The sequence below is a fragment of the Tamandua tetradactyla genome, chromosome 10 (assembly GCF_023851605.1).
Source record: "Tamandua tetradactyla isolate mTamTet1 chromosome 10, mTamTet1.pri, whole genome shotgun sequence".
Lineage (NCBI taxonomy): Eukaryota > Metazoa > Chordata > Mammalia > Pilosa > Myrmecophagidae > Tamandua > Tamandua tetradactyla.
The window spans coordinates 104,754,474-104,777,166 of NC_135336.1; the positions used below are offsets into that span (position 1 = coordinate 104,754,474).

Genomic DNA, 22,693 nt, shown 5'->3' on the forward strand with positions numbered 1-22,693 from the left:
GTCCATATAAGAATCTGTTGGTCTCTTCTAGTAGTCTTTGCTGCAACTACTGTTTTCTTTTAAAAATTATTTAAATCATAGGCAGGCTTTATTACGTTCTACTCTGTGGCCCTGCTAGCAAAATTTTATACCACAATAGAAAATAGAGCAGTACTGACACCTTTATCGAAATTGTATATTCAGAAGTAATTTATAGAGATTAGAAGTAATTTATAGAGATTATCGTTATCCTTTATTAGTTTTAAGTTTTCTTTATAGAAGTCTGCTGTAATTCTGTTGACAGGTGTCTTCTTCCCCCTTCTCTGTTGATTTTGTGTCCTGACAGTTGAGGAAGGTAGAATCTTGCCCTCCCTTTCCAGGCCCTGCTCCAGTCTGACCACCCGGCTCCTCTGACCTCCGTACTACAGGAGGCTGTGGGATAAGCCAAAGAATAACCTTAGAAGGGTTATTTTTGTTGTTTATTTTTTTTCTGGTAGAAATAGCTTTATGTTGAATATTAACTCTCTCTACTCTTTATGTTAATTTTATAGAACCTATTAATTGGGTAAGATTTCCCTAAAATATGTTGAATTACTTGTCTCAGTATAATTGTAAGACAAGTGTAGATCCCACTAAAATAACGTTTTCTCCTCCACCTGTTCCCTCTAGTACACCCTGCGCTGTGACATGAGGCGGTCTCTGTTGGCCAAGGACTTGACGAAGACCTGTGAGTTCATCGTTCACTCTGCGGTGAGCTTTACTTGGGGCTCTGGTGCTTGTTAATAAGCATTTTCTGTCGGGTCTGGGATTTTGCCTTCTTTACGAGCTAAGAAGTTATCCCGTTACTGTTTCGTGGGTGCTACAGAAGACACACGGCCTCTGGATCCGAGACAAAGGGCCCCGTTTCTCGTGCCTGGCAGGCGGCACGAGCATCCACACACCCGCGTGTGCATTGTTCCCTTTGCCCCCTCATCCCTCGGGCTGATGCCCTGGGTCCAGGTGGACACTGCACCTGCAGAGGGTCTGGGTCGCATTGAGTGGGGGACAATGAGCTTGGGGAACCCACCACTTTTCCAGTAAGCAGTAAGCAGTCAGCAGGCCTGCTCTCTGTCTCAGAGGGAAACACCACCTCATCCCTCAAGGTTGCTTGTGGGAAACACAGTTCCAAGAAATGCCCCGGTAGCGAGAGCCTGGCCTTCCTGGCACACCCAGCAAGAACAGACAGGCACTTTCAGGGCCCATGGAGGACTGCCTCTCCCAGCACCTTCTGCCTCTGCTAATAATTTACAGTACAAAAATGCTGCTAAAAGAGCCCTTTCACACTCTACCTTGGGGCAGCTGGCTTCTGCTTCCCTTTTGCTGCCGTTGATGCTAGGCGAGGTCATGGTCAAGCCCTCCACAGCCTGCATGGATCTGTTCCCTAGTACTGCAGAATCCAGCAATGAGTGTCAGCCCTTCCTGGGGTGAGACACAAGGCGACTGATTGGCTTACAGCATTAGATTCTACCAGTTGTCTCTTGGGCTTTTGTTGGTCCAGTATCACAAAGAAGCTACCAGGCCTCGGTCCTTGCCACTCAGTCCCTCCCTTTCCTGTGTCCCAGTGCTCATACCTCTGGTTAAGGGCCAGCTTTCCCACTCTTTCCCAGTCCTACTGTAGGAATAGCTACCTAAGCTCAGCAGTGTGGTACATTGATTCTGAGCAGTTCAGGGACAGAAGTTAGCAAAAATGCTAGTTTTGGGAGGAGCGCAGGTCTCGGTCACACCCGAATGTGGTGAGCCTGAGATCAGCATCACATTGAGCAGCTGGGCGTCAGGGCTGCAGGCACATGTCAGCCTTGGGAGCGCCACTCCGGAGCCCTCTCAGTGCTGGGAAAGGGACCTCTGTTCCATCGGGGTGTGAGTTCCGCTGGGGGATTGGAGCAGCGTGTCAGAATGCTGCCCAGAACTGGACACACAACAGCTTTCCTCCCCTTGATTATCAGTGCAGCGTGCAGCTTTCTGGCTCTGAGCAGGACTCAGCATCCTGGGGACCCCCCACCCCTACTCCACTGTCTATGCCACATGCCTGAATAACTCGGAGCCTCAACACAGGTATATGGTGTGAGAGAGAAACTGTCAGGAAACTGAAATTTCTGTGGGAAATTTATAATTATTGCATTTCTTACACATTCTTAGGAAACATCTTTTGGTAGTGATTAAATAGAAATCTCAGACTTAAATCCCTTGTGCATAGATTGGCAAAATCATTAATTTCTGTAGCCTTTTTTAGGACTTCTGACATTTGTAGTGTCCCTTTCATTAAATTTTTAAGAATCATGGTGTTTGTCTATTTTAATGATAAAAATCTATGATTTAAATTAATATACAAGGCAGGCCATGGTGGCTTAGCAGGCCGGGTTCTCTCCTGCCATGCCGGAGACCCGTGTTCTATTCCTGGGTCTATTCCATGCAGAAAAAAAAAAAAGCTCAATAAATTAATATACAAAATGTTAAAAATATTGATCATCTTATTTTGGATGTTACATAATTTACATGGGTATTTTACTTTTTTCCATCAAAGGTTTTCAAACTGAAGTAAAAAATTTGATTTTGAAAATGTAGATCAGTCCCTAAAAGAAACACATACCCTTTAATGTCCCTAATAAGAGAGCCTTCATTTTGTGAAGAACAGTCCCTCACTCAGCACCTTGCCCAGGGCTGGCCCCCCACGGGCTCAAGCTGTAACGATCGCCAAGTCTTTTCCACTGGGCAGCTTGGGGCGGGCGGCACCTGCAGGGCTGTCGGGGCCCCAGGCCCTCCCAGGCAGCTGGTCACCGTGCAGCCTTCAAGTGGCATTCTCCCTGGGTGATTTCACAAAAAGGCTAAACCATGCTGCGATCTGTGGTTACAAGTTAAATATGCCTTTAATGTCCCAGCAAGGAAGAACATCTTTGCTAAAGAACACATTTGTGAACCCACTGCTGCCCCCTTCACATGGTGTAGCAGGGCCTTCTGGATCCTGGCCCCGTGACAACACCAGGGCCTTGGGTATATTGATGGATTTTGCAATTATGTGATTGGGGGATGGTCCCTGTTAATTAACTATGGTAATATTTATACATAATTGTTTGTAGGGATGCTCCTTCCAGGTGGACTCTTGTATAGCATGGGAGCTAACAGCACTGGCCTTGGAACCCCACTGGCTGGGTTTGAATCTTGGTTCGGCTGCTCTCGTGGGAGGGTCATTTCAGCCTCTGTGCCTCCCTTTCCTCAGCTGGGACAGGGGCCTAGTGACAGCCCCAGCACCTCCTGGGGTCATTGCACCCAGACAGCAGGTCACGGGCTTGTGCGTGCTAGCTCTTAGTCTAAGGGAGAGGTTGGAATAGATAACTCCCAGTTAGGTTTCTCTGTTTCTTAGGGCTCATCTTAAGGGGACCTCAGAGATTAGGAGGTCTGTCCCCTTGTTTTATGACTGAGGAAACTGAATTACAGGGGGACGAAGAAACTCGAGAAAGAGCATCCTGTTCTCTGGCAGACAGTCCACTTCAGGCACCCAAGTGTCCTGCCCTCTGAGCTAAGTTCTTCCTCCCGCCATTCATGTGAAAAAGAAAGAGGAGTTTCACCTGCAGAACCCCCTGCGCTCGACCAGCTGATGTTGGTTTTATCTCCCATTTTAGCCTCAGAAGGGGAAGCTGACTCCAAGTCCGGTGGACTTCACCATTACACCTGAAACCCTACAGAACGTCAAGGAGGTAACGCTCGGAGTAACCTGATCCCATGGCGACTGTTGCTCAGTTTTTTTTTTTAAGTATTTTTTTAATTGTGAAATATAACATATATACAAAAAAGCAAAATGTTTCCAAATACATTTTAACAAGTGATTATAGAACAGATTTTAAAGGTTGGTATGCATTCCACAATTTTCTACTTTATCTTCTAATTGCTCCAAGACACTGGAGACCAAAAGAAATAGCGATTTAATGATTCAGCACTCATACTCGTTTGTTAAACCCAGCTTTTTCTGTATAGCTCCACCATCACCTTTTACCTTTCTCCCACTCTTTAGGGGTATTTGAGCTATTTCCTTTCTGACTTTCATGTTTGAAAGGGTTGTCAATAACCAGGGATAGTGGATGGAATTAGCTGATATGCTGGAGAGGCTGGCCCCTCTGCATTTTGGGACTATCTGGCCCAGGGACCCAGCTGCTCAGTCATCCTTTAGTGTGTAACCAAGGCTTCAACAGGAGGAAAATCCTGACTATTGTCTGTATCAAAATTAGTCTGCATTTTCAATTTGATGTCTTTTTAAACTCAAATATGATGAAGAAGAAAGCTTTTCAGGCTCTTTGGGGCAGGGTCTGTATTTGCCCTTCTGTGTACTGGCCAACGCCTTCCAAGGCCCACCGCCCTCCTCTCAGGGCAGGTACAGCTCTGCTGAGAGCTCCTCAGAGCTCGCCCTCCCCACGGGAGGACTCTCAGCTCCTGGGCTCTCCTGTGCTTTCTTTTCAGTTCACTTTTTATCTCATGGCACTGCCTCTTAGGGGTGGTCTGTAAGTGGTGTTCCTCATTTTATTTGTGTATGCTAATGTCATATCAGTGGGGGAAAAGGCAAAATGAGTGTTTAATTAGGATACTGAGCTGGAAGTGGAAAGCTTTTCAGTTGCCTAAAAGAGTTTTAAAGCAAACTGCCATTGCTTTTTATTTTTATTTTTATTTTTATTTTTCTAACTAAAATGCCCTTAGCAATGTCCTCAGTTTTTTGTTTTTTCTTTTTCCTATCTTATTACTTGGTAAGAAGGAGCTCCCAGACCTGAGTGTGAGCAGATAGGATGGTTCTGGTCACCCTGTACATGTGGTGGCATTTCAGGGCCATATATGTGGCTGCTTAGTAGTTCAGACTGTTACTTTCCATGTTGAAAGAAGATGTAAGTTCGATTGTTCCTTTTGTCATTGTTCTGTGAAACAGGATCCCAGTTGATTTTATAAAATTACCCAAATTTTTCTAAGTTTTCATGTGTACCAAAGTAACTGTCAAGTAACTATCAAGTAATCTCCCATTCCTGTTATATTTGTTTTTATTTCGTTTTAGAGAGCCCTGCTTCCCAGATTTCTTATTCGAGGGCATCTCAACTCAACTAACTGTGTTATCACCCAGCCCCTAACAGGGGAGCTGGTGGTTGAAAACTCGGATGCAGCCATCAAAAGCATCGAGTTGCAGCTGGTGCGCGTGGAAACCTGCGGTAAGGGGCCCTCTCTCTGCCACGGGCTGGGCTCCCCTTCCACCTGAGCACGCGTGGGTTCCGCGATGAGGGGTGTGTGGGTGGAAGTGGAAGTCAGGGCCTCTCTTAGTCCAGTGTTCCTGAGGACAGTGAAACGTGGAAGGGAAGGAACTCACCTGGAGCCTGCAGAACAAACTGGAGACATGGGGATGGGGGTGGGTCACTGCAGGTTCTCCTCCAAAAGGTTCCCTGTCGGTTTGTTTTCACATCTGATATTTTCTGACCGTTGATGGTCTCTCCTTTCTCCAGGGTGTGCAGAAGGCTATGCCCGGGATGCCACCGAGATTCAGAACATCCAGATTGCCGAGGGGGACGTCTGCAGGAGCCTCTCCGTGCCCATATACATGGTATTCCCCCGACTGTTCACCTGTCCTACGCTGGAGACCACCAACTTCAAAGTGGGTAAGCCTGCTCATTGTCCACTCTGCGAACTCTTCTGTGCAGGGTACAGCCACAGGGAGGGCCTCGTGGGGCCTGGGGCCAAGCACTGTGCTCAGCTGAGGGTCACTTACAGCTCAGAGCACACATCCATGTGCCACTTGACAAGACTTCCCTGGGACACTGCCATGCTGGCCTTGAGGGCTACCAGGGACTGGTCCCTGGTCACCTAATTGCATGACTTTCTGCACCGTAATAGGAAAGGTAGCAAAGGAACCTTCCCAGGCTTTCCTGGGACTTCCTTCTGAGCCATGCCTGAGGTGCATTGGTGAATGCATCGGAGAGGGGAGCAGTGGAAATTGCTTTTGCTGTTCTACCTATTGATTCTCTAAGGCCAATATATTTTTATTAAGGTCATATTCCCATAAATCCTTTAATATGCAGTGTTAACTGTCCAGTGAGAATCTTTGCCTTTAAAAAAAATATTCAATAATTTCACTTTGAATAATTCCAAATAATGTAATTAAAAATGTATATTAGTGGGCAGGCCATGGTGGCTCAGCAGGCAGAATTCTCGCCTGCCATGCCAAAGACCTGGGTTTGATTCCCAGTGCCTGCCCATACTAAAAAAAAAAAAAAAAAAAGTGTAAATTAGTATAACTGCATCATCATCTCTGCATGCATGTTATTTATTTTAAGAGAGGGGAGGCATGTCCCATCTGCCAGGAAGTCACTGAGCGCCTCCGGGACTTTCTGTGCCTCTGCTGCAGGCCTGGATCCTCGACCAGCTGGCCTGGTGGGCAGAGAGCACGTGTCCCTGTTGGTGGCACCATGTCAGTAGCATGGGGAGCAGCAGACTCAGCTGCTGGCCAGATGTACATAAAAGGACAGTGAAGTTTATAGAAAGTTGACTTTGAGAGGCAAACTTGGCCGATACTAAGGTACTATGATTTTTCTCAAAAAAAAAAAGTTTATGTTTGTTGTCTAATAGTTAGTACCTATCCATAATATAACATCCAGAGGTCCCAGAGGGCAGAGAGTAAAGAATAAATTCCCTCTCCCAAAATCACCCAGTTCCCACACCCAAAGCAACCACCCGCACCCCAGCCTTAGCGGCTCCTACTGGCACCCAACTCCACAAGCTCCCAAGGAATTTTCTTTTTACACTCTGTGGCAGCTAAACGTGTTACCTTGATTTAAATTGAGGAGGATCTTGTCTGTTGATTTTTCAACTCAGTTTTCCTACATACAGACTCCAGCTTCAGGTGCAACATTGGAGGACGTGACCCAAAGCCCTTTCCAAACCGGAGCTTGTGTAGCCGGTGCTAGGTTCCTCCCTTTCACAGCTTGCATCTCAGACACAGCACCCCCTTTCCACCTGTCTGCGTGGGGAAGGAAGTGGGGATATTTTTCTTCAGGGAGCTCCCTCTTCACGCATACCCCTTCTTGTCACACTCAACAAGGCTTACCCACTGCAGCTAAAGAGCCCATGGGGAAAGAATCCTGCTTGCTGAAAGCTAAGCGATTTATGTTTAAACAGGTGTTGCAGATAAGTTGACCAATATCTGAAGGAACAATTAAGCTGGATGCTGTTTCTGAACTTTGTTTCTCTCTGGGGGATTTGGGAAATGTACCCAGACAGCTGTGTGCCAGTTTAGTGTCTATGATACTCCGTTAAGAACTGTAGAAAATGTAGAAAGAAACCAAAACAATCCAAAGGAATTGGAGAGATTCTAGAAGAGTCTCTTTATAAAGACAAAGAGCAAGGAAAGTGTGGTGTGGGTAGCCTGGTGCCTTACTGTTCCAAGATGAGAAGACAGACATTTCTTTAGAGAAAGTTTCAAAAAGGCTCAGACGTCCATAGAGTCCTCTTCACTGGTTTTCCTGACCTCTGGATAATGTGGCTTGGGACATAAATGCAGAGACCCAGAGGGCACCCGGTGCTGCCCTCCAGAGCTTGCTGTGGGCCGGGCTAGTGTGGGGCTTCCAGTGCTCGGTACCGGTGAACACAGTGCCCCTCTTTCTTCCTCCTTGCAGAATTTGAGGTTAACATCGTCGTGCTCCTTCATGCCGATCACCTCGTCACGGAGAATTTCCCACTGAAGCTCTGCAGGATCTAAGGGCACGAGGAGGGAGACGGGATGCGCGGCCACATGGAAATCTAGCTGGTTGCCAGACAGCTGCAGCATAGACTTGTTTTCCTGATTATGCGCCTCATGTCGCCATCCCCCTTGTTTCTCATTTCCTCAAGGCTCCTTCCCGTGCGCACCTCTGTAATCAGACCTTTGCTTTGAAATTTGACAGGAGTTTTCTTAATGTTATTTATAAGATCATTTTGCAGAAAACAAAATTTCCTGTTATTCCTGATTTCCATGTTCCTTTTTAGGTATTGTCAGACTGTTTACAATGGTAGCTTGGGCTTTGCTGGAAAGTGAGATCACAGGGGAGAGGAAACCTGCCCACCTGCTGATGGGTGCAGCTGGGAGCTCTGGACAGCAAGGGTTCTGTGGCCGGGCGGAGGCTGCGGGACAGTGCGATGAGAGGGTCGTGGCTTCCGGTGGTCATAGATGTCTTCCCGGAGAAGGGCACCGCAGCCTCTGCTCGGACTGTGTAGCTTTTTATCACTCTAGCCTGGAATTCCTTTTCTGCTTTTCACTGTAACTTCAAAACCTTTAGGGAATGAAAACAAAAAGTCTCTCTTGCTCTCGTGAGGGTGAGAGGTTTGGTAATGATGGTGGAGGCTGGAGTGTTTTCTGGAATCTCAGGAACTAGCGTACCATCTCCTGCTACCGTCATCCCAGGAGGTAATGAAACACAGGTTGTGTAAAAAAAAGAAGGGTGGTGGGGGGAGGTGCTGCTGCTGTAGTTGCTGGATGGGTTCTGAACAGCAGAAGACCCATCCCTGGGTGCTGGGTGCACAGGAGAATGGCCTGCACGCGAGGACCCACCTGAGGCTCTGAGCCAGGGCTGATTTCGTCCCACAGCCATTTTTGGCTTCACTTCCCATTGGGGTGAGTCTACTGCAGTACATTTCTTCCTTTGAATCTTGCCATTGTGTCTGTTGATCTGCAGTTAGGGAGACCTCAAAAATAAGTCACTCGCCTAGGCCTGCTCATTGGCTGTCTCTTCTCGCCCCACGTCCCTCCAGGCCCTGCCCTCCTGGGGCCTGCCATCGGGAGTGATGCAGGGTGAACAGACCTGACTCTGGCGCTGCTTTATCCTGAGCCCTGACCAGAGAAACAGCACGACTGGGTCATTTCAAAGTTGATTCCCAGAGAACACATTTCCGGTTTGTAACTCTCCTTTTATGCCACACGACATTAGCCATTGTCTGCCCTTGATTCTGCGTTTGAGCTAGAGCAGAGGAAAATAAAGAGGCCACACTTGATGGGAAGTTTTTAGAGTAGAAACCATTTTTAATTCAAAAAATGGGCTAAAAGAATTCTGAGGAAATGTTTGGAGTGCCTGTTGCTATGTAACTTCCTTAGTAAACTGAGTCTGTGAATGTCAGTATGATGCATGCATTTCTCAGAGGAGACTCATGACTCCCGAGGCACCAACCCAGCTCCCTTTACCACTTCATTCAACTCCAAGGACTCCACTCGGCCATTTCCTCCCATTTCTTTGACTGACATCTCCGTGATCAGCTATTAGATAAAACTCAGAAGTTTGGGTTTTGGGGCAGCAAACATCTGGATACTGCCTGGCTTGGTGTGCCCATTGTAGGACACAGCTTTGTCAAATTCCCAGTGAGAGCAAAAAGAAAGGAAAGGCTGCAAACTGAACCTGAAACAAGATGGTTATGGCAATGCCTGTCTAGGCAGGAATACATTTTGATGATCAGCTCTGTAATTATTCCATCAGGAATGGCCTCTGACTCCATTCCCTGCCACGTGTCAGTTCCAGGGTAAAGATCGAGGTGCATCAGAAATAAAGAAAATATAAAGAGGTCAAAGCATTATGGCCAAATTCATCCAGAGCAGATGTTGGGACCCACCTGCTCAGGAAGCTCTGTGGGGAAGGGAGCTTGACAGCCATGTCTGCCCTCACCATTGCAGTCTCAGAATTGGTATTGTGCTGCTATCTAGTGCCAATTGCCATGATATCCTTGGACCTTGATAGAAGTGCTTCTTAAAGTGAGGCTAAATTCTTAATTTTGGATATATGTGATGGACATAGCCTGCTCAGGAGCTCGGCTCTGGTGGTTTTCAGTTGCTGAGGCATCAAGAGAGACCAGCTGTGGATTTGGATCTAATGTTGGCAAGAGTTCTGTGGACATTACGTGTTACTGTGGAGCAGGCTGGGTTGTAAGGGCTGAACATGTATTATCTTATTTGTCATGGCAACACTATGAAGGATGTGTTGCTATTATCCCCATTTTATGGATGAGGGAATTGTGATTGATGGAAGGATAGCCATTTTGCCAGGCTCTTGTCCATGTTTCATCACTGCCCACCCCCCAACCCCCACGGGGGCAGCATTCTACTTAGAATGCGCCCATCTTATCAACACTGAAACCCATTGCCACCACACCCTGTTCACTGGGATGTCACTTTGCCATGTCAGTACATGCTTTTTTACTTGTTTCCTTGTGTTTCCAAGCACACATAAGCCAGCTGGGTCACCACTGAGGTTGCGAGAGGCCAGGTGCTTGCTGCCTTTGTTCGTTAGGTCTGATCGCCTTAGTTTTGATTGCTGAATCAAACAAAAATGAAGTCAGGAAACCAAGGAAGTAATTTGCAGTTGGACCCAGCTTAGGAATGAGATGAGTGATAGGATGACCAAAAAAGTCCAAATTAAATCACATTCTGGTCCTTATTTCCTTTATGTAGAGTAAAAATACCAGTGTATGTTCTAGACCCTTCAAAGAACTCTAATGTCCTTTATTAGATGTAAACCTCACAATAGCCCTCCAAGGAGAATTATGTCATTCCTACTTCACAGCTGAGTAAGCTGCAGCACGGCACAGCTACAGCCTGCCCAGGCCACACAGTTCTGCTGATACTTGCCCCTCAAACCACATTGCCTTACCCCAGTCAAGGAAGAACTGTGAGAAGAGGGCAGCCACTGGCGCAGTGTGCATGGATCCCACTAAAGGGGTAAGTGATCGGTTCTTCCAGAGCCACTGCCCCAAAGCCACTTTTCATTATTTCCTGCTGGTTTTCAGAACATTAGAAGAATTCCTTATGCAAAGAAATCTATTTTCATGATGAGGCTTGAAGCTAACTTAATTTGGGACTCTGAATACGAGTAGAGATGGAAAAAATTACAAAGTGGAACAATTGCCTTGGAAAATGTCAGCTTGCTCTGAGAAGGAAAGGCCATCTTTGGAATACAAATAATTTTGTAACACCAAAGCTATGAAAACTAGCCACTTTGGTAGAAAATACACATGCAGTTGGGTTGGGAGCTGGAGGTTACAGTAAGTCTCCTGGGTCAGTATCTTCTCCACTCTGACCACTAAAAGCTATATTTAAGACTATCAAAATGACTATTCAGAGGATGTGACTTCGCTAAAAACAAAAGGGCACCTACTTTATTAAACTCAAAACTTGTCCACCTATACTCAGAAAATGCAGTCAAATTATTGAAGTTTATCATTCAAAAGGGAGAAAACACAAAGTGAGGAATTTAGACTTGAGGATTTGTCTGGCTTTTAACTGTGAATGTCAGTGGTAAAATGGCGATTCAGCTAGGCACAGTCGTAACTGTGTGGGATTGCTGATACCTAAACCACCCAGATCCCCAATACATCTCTAAAACCTTGTATTTACATACAACAAACATGTCATATCATGGAGATTTCAGGTACTTAGAAGAGTACAGAGATACCTAATTTGCAGACAATGCTTATCTAATTCTGGGGAGCACCCAGTTGGGACCAAGACAAGGGTGCAGGTAACACAAAATATGTGATTTGCCTCTAATCCACATCCCATGCTTCGGTTTGGTTCCCTTTACATCATGATTGGTGTCTGTTAGGCACAGGGTAGTTAAGGATTCCACACGAGACAGCAAGTCAAAGATTAACAGATTTATTGAAGAAATAAGGTATGGAAGAAACAGGTGGGAGAGTGAAAAGAAAGTGGCTCCCACCTGGGGAGCCAGCAGGAAGAAAAAGAAAATGGCTCCGAGTCTTTGTTCTGGGAGCTGTGTTTTAAAGGGAAAGTGACGCCGGGAGGGGAGGGTGCCTGCTAGGCGGTGTATTGTCCCTTGATTGGATGGACGCTTCTTGACTTAGGGTAGGTAGATTGCTGAGGCATTCTCCTTTGATGTGCAGGTGCATGTATCAGGCAAGGTAAGATGCTGGCGGGGGAGGGTGTTATCAGCAGCACCATCTGGAGGTTATAATACTAGCTAGTATGGCAGTTGATTCATATCTAGGTCCTTGGACCTGCCTAGGATGCTGAGGAGAGGGCTGAGCGAGCTTTGCATCAAAAGTTCCTCTTGCTCTTAGTCTAAAATCCAACAGTGCCCTCTGTCCAGTTGTGATAGTAGGGTGAGTGAGAAAGCTTGTGGAGAAAGCGGCTCCAGAGAAAAGGAATACTGAGGAGCAAGGCTTGTTCAGCAAAGGTCCCACAAGTAGGATGTGGTCACACCCTTTCTTGGGTCCCTGCCCCCAACCTGGGCAGAGCTTCTCCAGAGGCAGTACAACCTCAGAATCCTCAAATAAAAGGCATGGGGCCATCAAATGGACAGTTACTATATCAAGGAAAGCTTGCATTAGGACTCAGTTGTGGAAAGGTGGGGAAAAGGAAAAATTTCTACATCTTAAATATTCATTAAAAAAATAGTTCTCAGCATAGATATGTATTGACAAAATCCAGATTTAAAAATCAAATTGAGGGTGGGCCACAGTGGTTCAGCAGGCAGAGTTCTCACCTGCCATGCTGGATACCCAGGTTCGATTCCCGGTGCCTGCCCATGCAAAAAAAAAAATCAAATTGAAAACTCCATATTTAAAAAAACAGACAAGTTTAAGACATGAGTATTTACATCCTAAAACTTTCACCTCTGTTTTCCTTTGTGTCTTAGTGAAAATACACAAAGGTATGTAAATGAAAAGGTATCAAAACACATTTTTCAATATGGGGAAAATTTGTAAAATCCATTATATGTACTTGCCACAATAGAAGAAAATCTCAATAAAATTTCAACAAGAAGAAATTGCCCAAGTTGCATTCTCTACAACAGTATGGTAAAATTAGAAGTTAGTATCAAGAAGAAAATCTAATTGAAAATAACTGCTTGTAAATTTTATAGCATTCTTTAAAGAGGAGAACAAAGTTGCAGTTACAGACTCTTAAATTTAATGAAAATAAATGCATTATACAGCAAAAGTTGTGCAATATGGCCAGTGCTGCAGTCAGAGGAGAAATTGTAGCCTCAAGTGTTTCTGTCACTATAACACCATAGAGAAGGAAAACTAATTCATTAGATAACCTAGGAATAACTTAAGGAAAAAGGAATCTGATAAAAATCATAGATTGCAGTATGTAGCTGAATTATGTACCCCAGGAAAAAAAAAAACATGTCCTTAATCTATTCCTATGGGTGTGAAACCATTGTAATAGGATCTTGTGAAGACATTTCTGGTTAAGGTGTGGCCAACTGAATCAGGATAGCTCTTAATCCTATTACTGGAAGCCTTATAGAGAAGGCCACAGAGAGAAAGCCATGGAGAAGCAAGAAGCCCAACGTCAACGGAACCCAGTAGAGAAAGGAGAGGACATTGCTATCTGTTGGGAAATCCAAGGGCCAAGGATCACTGGTAACCAGCTCTAGAATGCCACATTCCTCAAGGAGAAATGTGTAGACACCTTGATTTTGGGCTTCTAGCCTCAAAACTATAAGCCAATAAATTCCTCTTGTGTAAGCCAACCCATTGTATGGTATTTGTTTTAGCAGAGGGAAAACTAAGACAGTTTTTGGTACCAAAAAGTACGAAAAATGCCAAAGTACTGCTATCACAAATACCTAAAAATGTGGGAATGGCTTTGGAATTGGGTAATAAGTAGAGACTGGAAGAATTATAAATGCACTTGATAGAAAAAGCCTAGATTATTCCTTTGAAAAGATTGTTGATAGAAATATGTATGTTAAAGATGCTTCTAAAGAGGACTTAGAAGAAAATGATGAATATGTTATAAAAGATTATTGTTATATAATTCCATCCTGACCAAAAGGGGGAAAAGAAGTGTAGCAAATAAAGTATCAGTGGCTGACAGAGTTCAAATAGAGTCAAGAGACTACTTTGGAGATCACTCTTATGCAAGCTTCAGTTAGACATTGCTACCTAACATAACTTGTGAAAACACCAACCAAAACCATTCCTTCCAATCCTAAAGAATACCTAGGGCATTATATAAGATTCTACAAAATGTCCCATGTACTAGGGTAACTTTCCAGAAACCTACAACCTCCAGATGAGTCCCTAGACCAGATTTGTCCTGAAATGCAAACTTCAGGGGCCAGCCTCTCCAGAATATCAACTAGTTCTATCCTCCATCCTATATTATTGACAGCCCCTTCCAACAAGTTAGAATGGGCATAGCCCAAATACCCTTAAAAAGAGAAAGATGATGATGGTAGAGTTATGCAGAGAAAGCAGAGTTTGACAAATGAGTATGATTGCTGAATCATTATATTGAAATTTCTTTTAATCCCCAGTGTCTTGGAGCAGCTAGTAGTAAAAATCTAAAAATGTGGACTTGTAAGCACACCTGACTCTGAAATCTGTTCCACAACTAATTATTGTGATGTGCTTTCAAATTTATTGCTTTTTTTGAATATACGTTATTATTCAGAAAAAGAAAAAAAAGTTGATTGTGATGATAAAAAAGGGAAAGAAAAAATGATTATTTTTATAAAGTGGCAGAGAACTTGGCAGAAAACTTGGTGAAATTGAGTTCTGATATTGGATGGAAGGCACAACTTGAAAGCAATGAACTTAGATATTGGCTGAAGAGGTTTCTAAGCTATGTGCAGAAGGTACAGCCTGATTTCTCCTCGCAGCTTATAGTGAAATGAGAGAGGAAAGGGATAAGGTGCAAATTAAACTCTTAAGCACAAAGGAACCAGAAATTAGTGACTTTGGAAATTCTCAGCCTATTCAGATAGTGTGCTGTGAGACCACGACCAGGAGCAACTCTACCAGAGACCCCACTGAGCTTCTGAGAAGGAAGTCCCAAGAACAGGGTTCCCTGGGAGAGTTTAACTGAACAGCCCTTGGCTAAAGAGGATGTGGCTGAATATAGATTTAGTCAGACGTCTCAGAGGAAGTCAGGATTGGAAATGCAGTTATCGGGGAAAGATCTGTGGAAAGTTCTTTGTCTGATCGTTTGGACCCCCTTGAACTGCATACAAGATTTTTGCAAAATTTATATGAGCAGAACCATTGCCAACCTGGACTGAATGGGACCGAGAAGGGACAAATTAAAGGAAGAATGACTTCAAGGACAGAACCATGGAAGCAAAGCGCTGGTCTATCAAGTTTCCACATGTGTGGAAAGGGCAAGTTCACCCCTGCAGTTGGAGGGGACAGGCCATCTGCCCTGTGCATAGAAAGGGTAGACCTTGTGCCCCATTTTTCAAAGACAAGGCTGGTACCCTTATGCTCAGAGAGGGTGGGGCCTTTGCCCCTATGTGTAGGCAGAACATGGTTGCTGTGCAAGTGCTTTGAAAGGGTGGGGGCTGCTGCTCCAGCAGGCCCAGCAGACAAAGTGTCATTCTAGAGATGATTCTCGGAGCCTGCAATCTAATAGATTACCATCTGTAGGGTTTTGGACTGTTTGGGACTTATGTTGCCTGTTTTCTTTCCAGTTTCTCCCTTCTAGAATGGGAATGTCTATCCTCTGCCTGTCCCTCCATTGTATATTGGAAGCAGATAACTTGTTTTCTAGGTTTTCCAGGTCCATCAGACAGAGGAATTCCGCCCTAGGACAGACCACATCCATAACTGATTTTGAGAAGACCTTGTACTTAGCATTATTACTGAAATGACGTAAGGTTTTTGGGATGTTGTGATAGAATTAATATATTTTGCATGTGGGAAGAGCATGGCTTTCTGGGATCCAGAGGGCAGACTGCAGTAGATTGAGTATGTATCCCACAGAAAACGCGTTCTTAATCCATTCCCACCAGTGTGAATCCATTGTACATAGGACCCTTTGAAGTTAAGGTGTCGCCCAACGGAATGAGGTTGGGCCTTCATCCTATTACTAGAGATTTTATATATAAGTGGAAGAGAGGAAGCAAGAAGCTTGAGGTCAGTGGAACCTGGAAAAGAAATGAGAGGACGTTGCCATGGGCCAGAAAAGTCAAGGAGCGCCCAAAGATTGTTGGCAGCCAGGCCCAGAGTGCCAAAGTCTTCAAGAACAAAGCATCACCATCTTGATGCCTCAGTTTTGGACTTCTCCTAGCCTCAAAATCGTGAGCCAATAAATTCATTGTTTAGGCCAATGCGTTATATACATTGTTTATTTTAGCAGCTAGGAAATCAAGGCAGACCTTCCCTGCCAGCACATTTGAGAAGTTCAATAAAGTGCAAACAATGAGATAGACCATCTGAATAAAATGGTAATCTATTGCAGAAATTGAGAAATTTATCAAATAGCACTAGAAAGGTGCCAAGCGCAGATGATTTTACAGCCGGTTTCTATCAGACTTTCAAAGATTTATATAGATGTTCTGCTGCTTAGCCTGTTAGAGGCAGTAGAGAAAGATGAGGAGCATCCCAATGTATTTATGAAGCCAATGTAGCCCTCATATCAAAGCCAGACATATCATTTGGAGTTAGGTTTAGCTGTGAGTGAGACCCAAAGTAAGTGGCTTAAACAAGACACTCACATAAAAGTCCACAGGTAAGTGGTCCAAGGCTGGAAAGGAAACATGGAGCCATGAAGTCCTCAGAGTTTGCCCCTTGTCTTCATGGTCTAAGTAGTGGCCAGCTCCAGCCATCATATCTGCATTCCACTTGTTACTGTCCATTTTTTTGGTTATAGCCATCCTAGTAGGTATGAAATGGTTTCACATTGTGGTTTTGATTTGCATTTCCTTAATGAGTAATGGTATTGAGGATATTTCATGTGCTTATAAAGCCATTTGTTTCTCATCTTTGGGAAAATGTCTAGCCAGTTCCTTTGCCCAGTTTTAATTGGGTTATTGTTTTTTATTTAACCGAAAGTTATCTATTTTCCAGATATAACTCTTTTATCAGATATTTGATTTGCAAGTCTCTTCTATTCTGGGGACTGTCTTTTCACTTTCTTAATGATGTAATTCATAGCATAACAGTTAAAAATTTTGATATAGTCTAATTTATCTATTTTTTTCTTTGATGCTTCTCCTTTTAGTGTATTATTTAAGAAGCCATTACATATAGTTTCTAATAGTTTTAGAATTTAGCTATTCTATTTATGTCTCCAGTCCATTTTGAATTAATTTTTGTGTATATTGTGAAGTAGAGCATCTAACTTCGTTCTTATACATGTGGAAATCCAGATGTCCCAGCACCATTTGTCAGAAAGACTGTTCTTTCCCCATTGACTTGTTTTGGGAACCTTGGTGAAAATCAATTGACTATATATATGGATGTATTTCTAGACTCTCAGTTCTTGTCCACGGATCTCTATGTCTGTCCTTATACCAGTACTACACTACCTTTATTACTGTAGCTTAGTAGGAAGTTTTTGAAATTTATCTTTTTTCTTCTTTTTCAAGATTGTTTTGGCTATTCTTGGTCCCTTGCATTTCCATATGAATTTTAGGATCATCTCATTAATCTCATTAATTTCTGCAAAAAAATGGGCGGGCCACGGTGGCTCAGCGACAAAGTTCTTGCCTGCCATGCTGGAGACCCGGGCTCGATTCCCAGTGCCTGCCCATGCAAAAAAAAAAAAAAAAAAACCAGCTGGCTTGGATTTTGATAGGAGTTATGTTGAATCTGTAGATCAAATTTGGAAATACTGTCATCTTAACAATATCAAGTCTTCTAATCTATGAACACGGAATTTCCTTTTATTTATTTAGACCTTCTTTAACTACTTTCAACAAAATTTTGAAGTTTTCAGTGTACACGTATTGTATTTCTTTTGTTAAACTTATTTCCAAGTATATTTGGATGCCATTGTAAGTGAAATTTTAAATTTTCATTTTTAGATTCTTAATTGCTAGTGTATAGAAATAAATTGATTTTTGTATATTGAAGTTCAGAAATCTTGCCAAGCTCATTTTCTCTAATGTATATATTTTTTGATTACTTATATTTTTCTATATACAAATCAGGTCATCAGCAAATAGAAATAGTTTTACTAATTCCTTTCTAATCTAGATGGCTTTTGTGTCTTTTCCTTGCCTAATTGCCCTGTCTAGAATATCCAGTACAGTATTAAATGAAAGTGGGGAGACCAGACAGCCTTGTCTTCTTCCTGATCTTAGGGGAAAGCTCTGTCTTTCACCACTAAGTATGATGTTAGCTGTGGGTTTTTTTTTGTTTTTGTTTTTGTAGCTGTCCCTATTAGGTTGCAAAAGTTCCTCTGTAACCTTTGTTTAGTGTGTTTTTATCATGAAAAAGTGTTGGATTTTATCAGATGCTTTTTTTTTTTTGACTTCTTTTATTGTATAGTACAACATATATACAAAGCAAAGAAATTTAAAAAACAATAGTTTTTAAAGCACTCTTCAATAAGTAGTTACAGGACAGATCCCAGATTTGTCATGGGCTACCATACGATCCTCTCATATTTTTCCTTCTAGCTGCTCCAGAATATAGGAGGCTAGAGGGCTTAAATATATTTTTATCATCACAATCAACTTTTTTTTCACAATCAACTTTTTTCCTTCTTTTTTTGTGAAAAATAACATATATACAAAAAAAGCTATAAATTTCAAAGCACAGCACCACAATTAATTGTAAAATATATTTCAGAGTTTGACGTGGGTTACAATCTAAAATTTTAGATTTTTACTTCTAGCTGCTCTAAAATACTGGAGCTGAAAGAGATATCAATTTAATGATTCAGCATTTATTTTCATTTCTTAAATCTTATCTTCACTGTTTAATTCCACCATCACCATTGATCTTTCTTTTCCTCTCTTTAAGGGTGTTTGGGCTATGGCCATTCTAAATTTTTCATTTTGGAAGAGTCTGTCCCTAATATGGGGTAGGGAGATGGAACTATCTAATGCTCTGGAGAGGCTGGGTCCTCTAGGTTTCAGGATTTACCTAGACCAGGGACCCCATCAGATGCTTTTTTTCTGCATTGATTGAAATGATCATGTTGGTTTTGTTCTTTGTTTTATAATATGGTATGTTACATTAATTGATTTTCAGATATGAACTTTGCATTCCTCAGATAAAGCATACTTGATAATAGTATAGAATCCTTTTTAAATATTGCTGGATTCAGTTTGCTAGTATTTTGTCAAAGATTTTTGCCACTGTATTCACAAGAAATATCGGTCAAGGCGTCTATTCTCTATTTTAAAAAACTTACGAAACTGGGGAAATATAAACCTTTAAAAATGTAACAAAATACGATGAAGTAGATTTTAAAAAGCAATAGGAGACATCATTCTGCATAATAAAGTATTAGAGGCTTCTCACTGATTTTGAGAGCAAGAGGATCTCTGCTCTCCAGATAATTTTGTAAAGTTCTTGCTGAAGTTTTGACCAGTGCATAAGAAAGAGAAGGATGCGACGCCCCGTTCGCCATGCCGACTGTCAGCGTGAAGCGGGATCTGCTCTTCCAAGCCTTGGGCCGGACATACACCAATGAAGAATTTGATGAACTATGTTTTGAATTTGGTCTGGAACTTGACAAAATTACTTCTGAGAAGGAAATTATAAGTAAGGAACAAGGAAATGAAAAGGCTAAGGGGGTCTCTGATATAGTTCTTTACAAAATTGATGTTTCCGCCAATAGATATGATCTCCTGTGTCTGGAAGGATTGGTCCGAGGACTTCAAGTCTTTAAGGAAAGGATAAAGGCCCCAGTCTATAAACGGGTGATGCCTAATGGAGAAATCCAGAAATTAATTATCACAGAAGAGACAGCTAAAATCCGACCTTATGCTGTAGCAGCAGTTCTTCGAAATATAAAGTTTTCTAAAGATCGATATGACAGCTTCATTGAACTTCAGGAGAAATTGCATCAGAATATTTGCAGGAAAAGAGCATTGGTTGCTATTGGCACCCATGATTTGGACAGTTTGTCTGGCCCATTTACTTATACTGCAAAGCGTCCTTCAGATATTAAATTCAAGCCTCTAAATAAGACAAAGGAGTATACAGCCTGTGAACTAATGAACATATACAAGACTGACAACCACCTTAAACAGTATTTGCATATCATTGAGAATAAACCACTATACCCAGTTATTTATGATAGCAATGGTGTCATCCTTTCAATGCCTCCAATCATCAATGGGGATCATTCCAAAGTAACAGTAAAGACTAGAAATATATTTATTGAATGTACAGGAACTGACTTTACAAAGGCAAAAATAGTCTTGGATATTATTGTCACCATGTTCAGTGAATATTGTGAGAATCAATTTACGGTTGAAGCAACTGAGGTAGTTTTTCCTAATGGAAAATCATATACCTTTCCAGAACTGGCTTACCGAAAGGAGATGCTGAGAGCTGATCTAATTAACAAAAAAGTTGGAATCAGAGAGACTCCAGAAAATCTTGCAAAGCTTCTGACCAGAATGTATTTAAAGTCAGAAGTCATAGGCGATGGGAATCAAATAGAGATTGAAATCCCTCCAACCAGAGCTGACATTATCCATGCATGTGATATTATAGAAGATGCAGCTATTGCTTATGGATATAATAACATTCAGATGGCGCTCCCGAAAACGTACACCATAGCTAATCAATTTCCCCTTAATAAGCTCACAGAACTTCTAAGACATGACATGGCAGCAGCTGGATTCACTGAAGCCCTTACCTTTGCTTTGTGCTCCCAAGAAGATATTGCTGATAAACTTGGTTTGGATATCTCTGCAACAAAGGCAGTCCACATAAGTAACCCTAAAACAGCTGAATTTCAGGTGGCGCGCACTACCCTACTTCCTGGCCTTCTAAAGACAATGGCAGCAAATCGGAAGATGCCCCTACCTCTGAAGCTGTTTGAAATCTCTGATATTGTAATAAAAGATTCCAGCAGAGATGTAGGTGCAAGAAACTATAGGCATCTCTGTGCTGTTTATTACAACAAGAACCCTGGGTTTGAGATAATCCATGGGCTGCTGGACAGAATTATGCAGCTACTAAATGTGCCTTCTGGTGAAAAGAAGGGGGGATATGTGATCAAAGCATCAGAAGGCACTGCTTTCTTCCCCGGGCGATGTGCTGAGATCTTTGCCAGGGGTCAAAGCATTGGGAAGCTCGGGGTCCTTCATCCTGACGTTATCAACAAATTTGAACTAACCATGCCCTGCTCCTCCCTGGAAATCAATATTGAACCCTTTTTGTGAACTCAGTCTCAGTTGTAAGGTATCCCCACCCTCCCACAGTGTCCTTCAGCCCTCCTCCACAGGGAACATCCATTTGGGCTTTAATGTTTAATAAAGTAGAAAACACTGTCTGGCTCCAAAAAAAAAAGAAAGAGAAGGATGCACTGGATGGACTGGAAAGTTTTATGGTGCTGGTTGTATGTATTTATAACAAAACAAACCCTCCTAAATTTGGATGTAGTTAAATGGGCCAGGTGCTTGAATTAGGAAGGCTTAGTGATAAACTAAGTGACAAGCCCTTCCCTTCTTAAAGAAGGAGATGTAGATATGATTACATGTGACATCACTGTAGAATGAGACCATGGGATCACGAGAGCAGGTGAAGTAAATAGAACTCCTCAGACTTGCCTTGGATCGCACCCAGTGTTTGCTTTCTTGTCTAAATGCATCCTTACAAACCACTTTGTTTTCCACTTAAACTAATCTGAATGAGTTTCTGTTCCTTGTATTAGGTAGAAGCTTTGCAAAGGAAGGCATAAAATTATCGTAAGTGGACAATATGATTGAAAAACCGATAAAATCAATTGGAAAAAAGAAATTGTTAGAATCATAAAGACAATTTGATAAGATAGCCTATTACATAAATGGATCTATATTAACTAATTAACACAAAACTAATTAAAGCTATAATTTCTATAGATTTCCAAGATATAGAAAAAAACATTTTTAAAATCTAATTTTATCAGTGTTTCTGTTCACAATAGAGATATACATATAAACAGATATAAAATATAAATGTTAATGACGTGCAGGACCTATTTGAAGAAATCTATAAAGCATTATTCAGGAATAATTTTTAAAAGGAAGGTAAGTGCCTTCATATTGTATGGAAACAAACAAATAAATGGAGCCTCACTGACCTATGGGGTGCTATCCAGTGGTCTAACATACATATAATTGAAGTCCTGGGAAAGGGGGAGAGGGTCCAAGAGGACTGCAAAATATTTGGAGTATTAATGGCTGAAATGCTTTCACATGTGATAAAAATTAAAAGTTAAGTGAGGTTTTTTTCAGGGGCTGTTGTCATGGATCCTGAAAGGGAGCGAGCCAAGGGCAGCAGCTTGACCTTCAGAAACCTGAGCCATATTTAATTTCATTTCCAAGATGAGCTCCCCAAGATTGTTTCTTGCTGCAATGCAACAGGTTTAGAATTGTTTCTTGTTGCAATGCAACAGGTTTAGAATTTAGATGTAAAGTTGAAGCCCTCTGTAGTTTTGAGCCCGCATTAGCTAGAACACTGTGAATAATCACTGTTCCTTCTTTCTGTGGGGCTGGCATTCAGTGGGCTTTGCTGGCCTTCCCTGGGCATTGAAACTTCCAAAAACTGTGGCTGGGCCTCGAATCTGCGAAGTCTGGTTTTGTACTGGCTAGGCCCCCAATGTGGGGAATCAATGATTCTCTCTTTTCCTTCTGCTCCTTTCAAAAGTATAAAATAAAGCCCAAATTAGGCCATGCTTTTCTTAAGTCATTCCATTGTGTAGAACAAACCCTTATGAGAACAGGAATGTTGATTGTGTAACCCTTGCTTTAATTAGGTAAATAGGAATTCCTTTCCA

At 42.4% G+C, this 22,693-nt stretch overlaps 1 protein-coding gene and 1 pseudogene across 3 annotated transcripts in view; both read left to right on the forward strand.

Moving 5' to 3' along the window:
- The window catches only part of VPS26C (VPS26 endosomal protein sorting factor C), a 59,742-nt gene extending 41,958 nt beyond the window's left edge, over nt 1-17,784 (forward strand). The window contains exons 4-8 of one of the 3 annotated variants that reach the window (XM_077119088.1): nt 649-729; nt 3,636-3,710; nt 5,048-5,198; nt 5,487-5,639; nt 7,653-17,775. In XM_077119088.1, the coding sequence (XP_076975203.1) occupies nt 649-729; nt 3,636-3,710; nt 5,048-5,198; nt 5,487-5,639; nt 7,653-7,735 (543 nt within the window). In that variant the 3' untranslated portion in view covers nt 7,736-17,775. Of the gene's footprint in view, nt 1-648; nt 730-3,635; nt 3,711-5,047; nt 5,199-5,486; nt 5,640-7,652 lie in introns of all 3 variants that reach the window. The other 2 variants (XM_077119089.1, XM_077119086.1) reach the window with 2 other exon arrangements.
- A 1,281-nt stretch (nt 17,785-19,065) lies between these two features.
- Nucleotides 19,066-21,724, forward strand: LOC143648732 (phenylalanine--tRNA ligase beta subunit pseudogene; annotated as a pseudogene).
- The last annotated feature ends 969 nt before the right edge of the window (nt 21,725-22,693 follow it).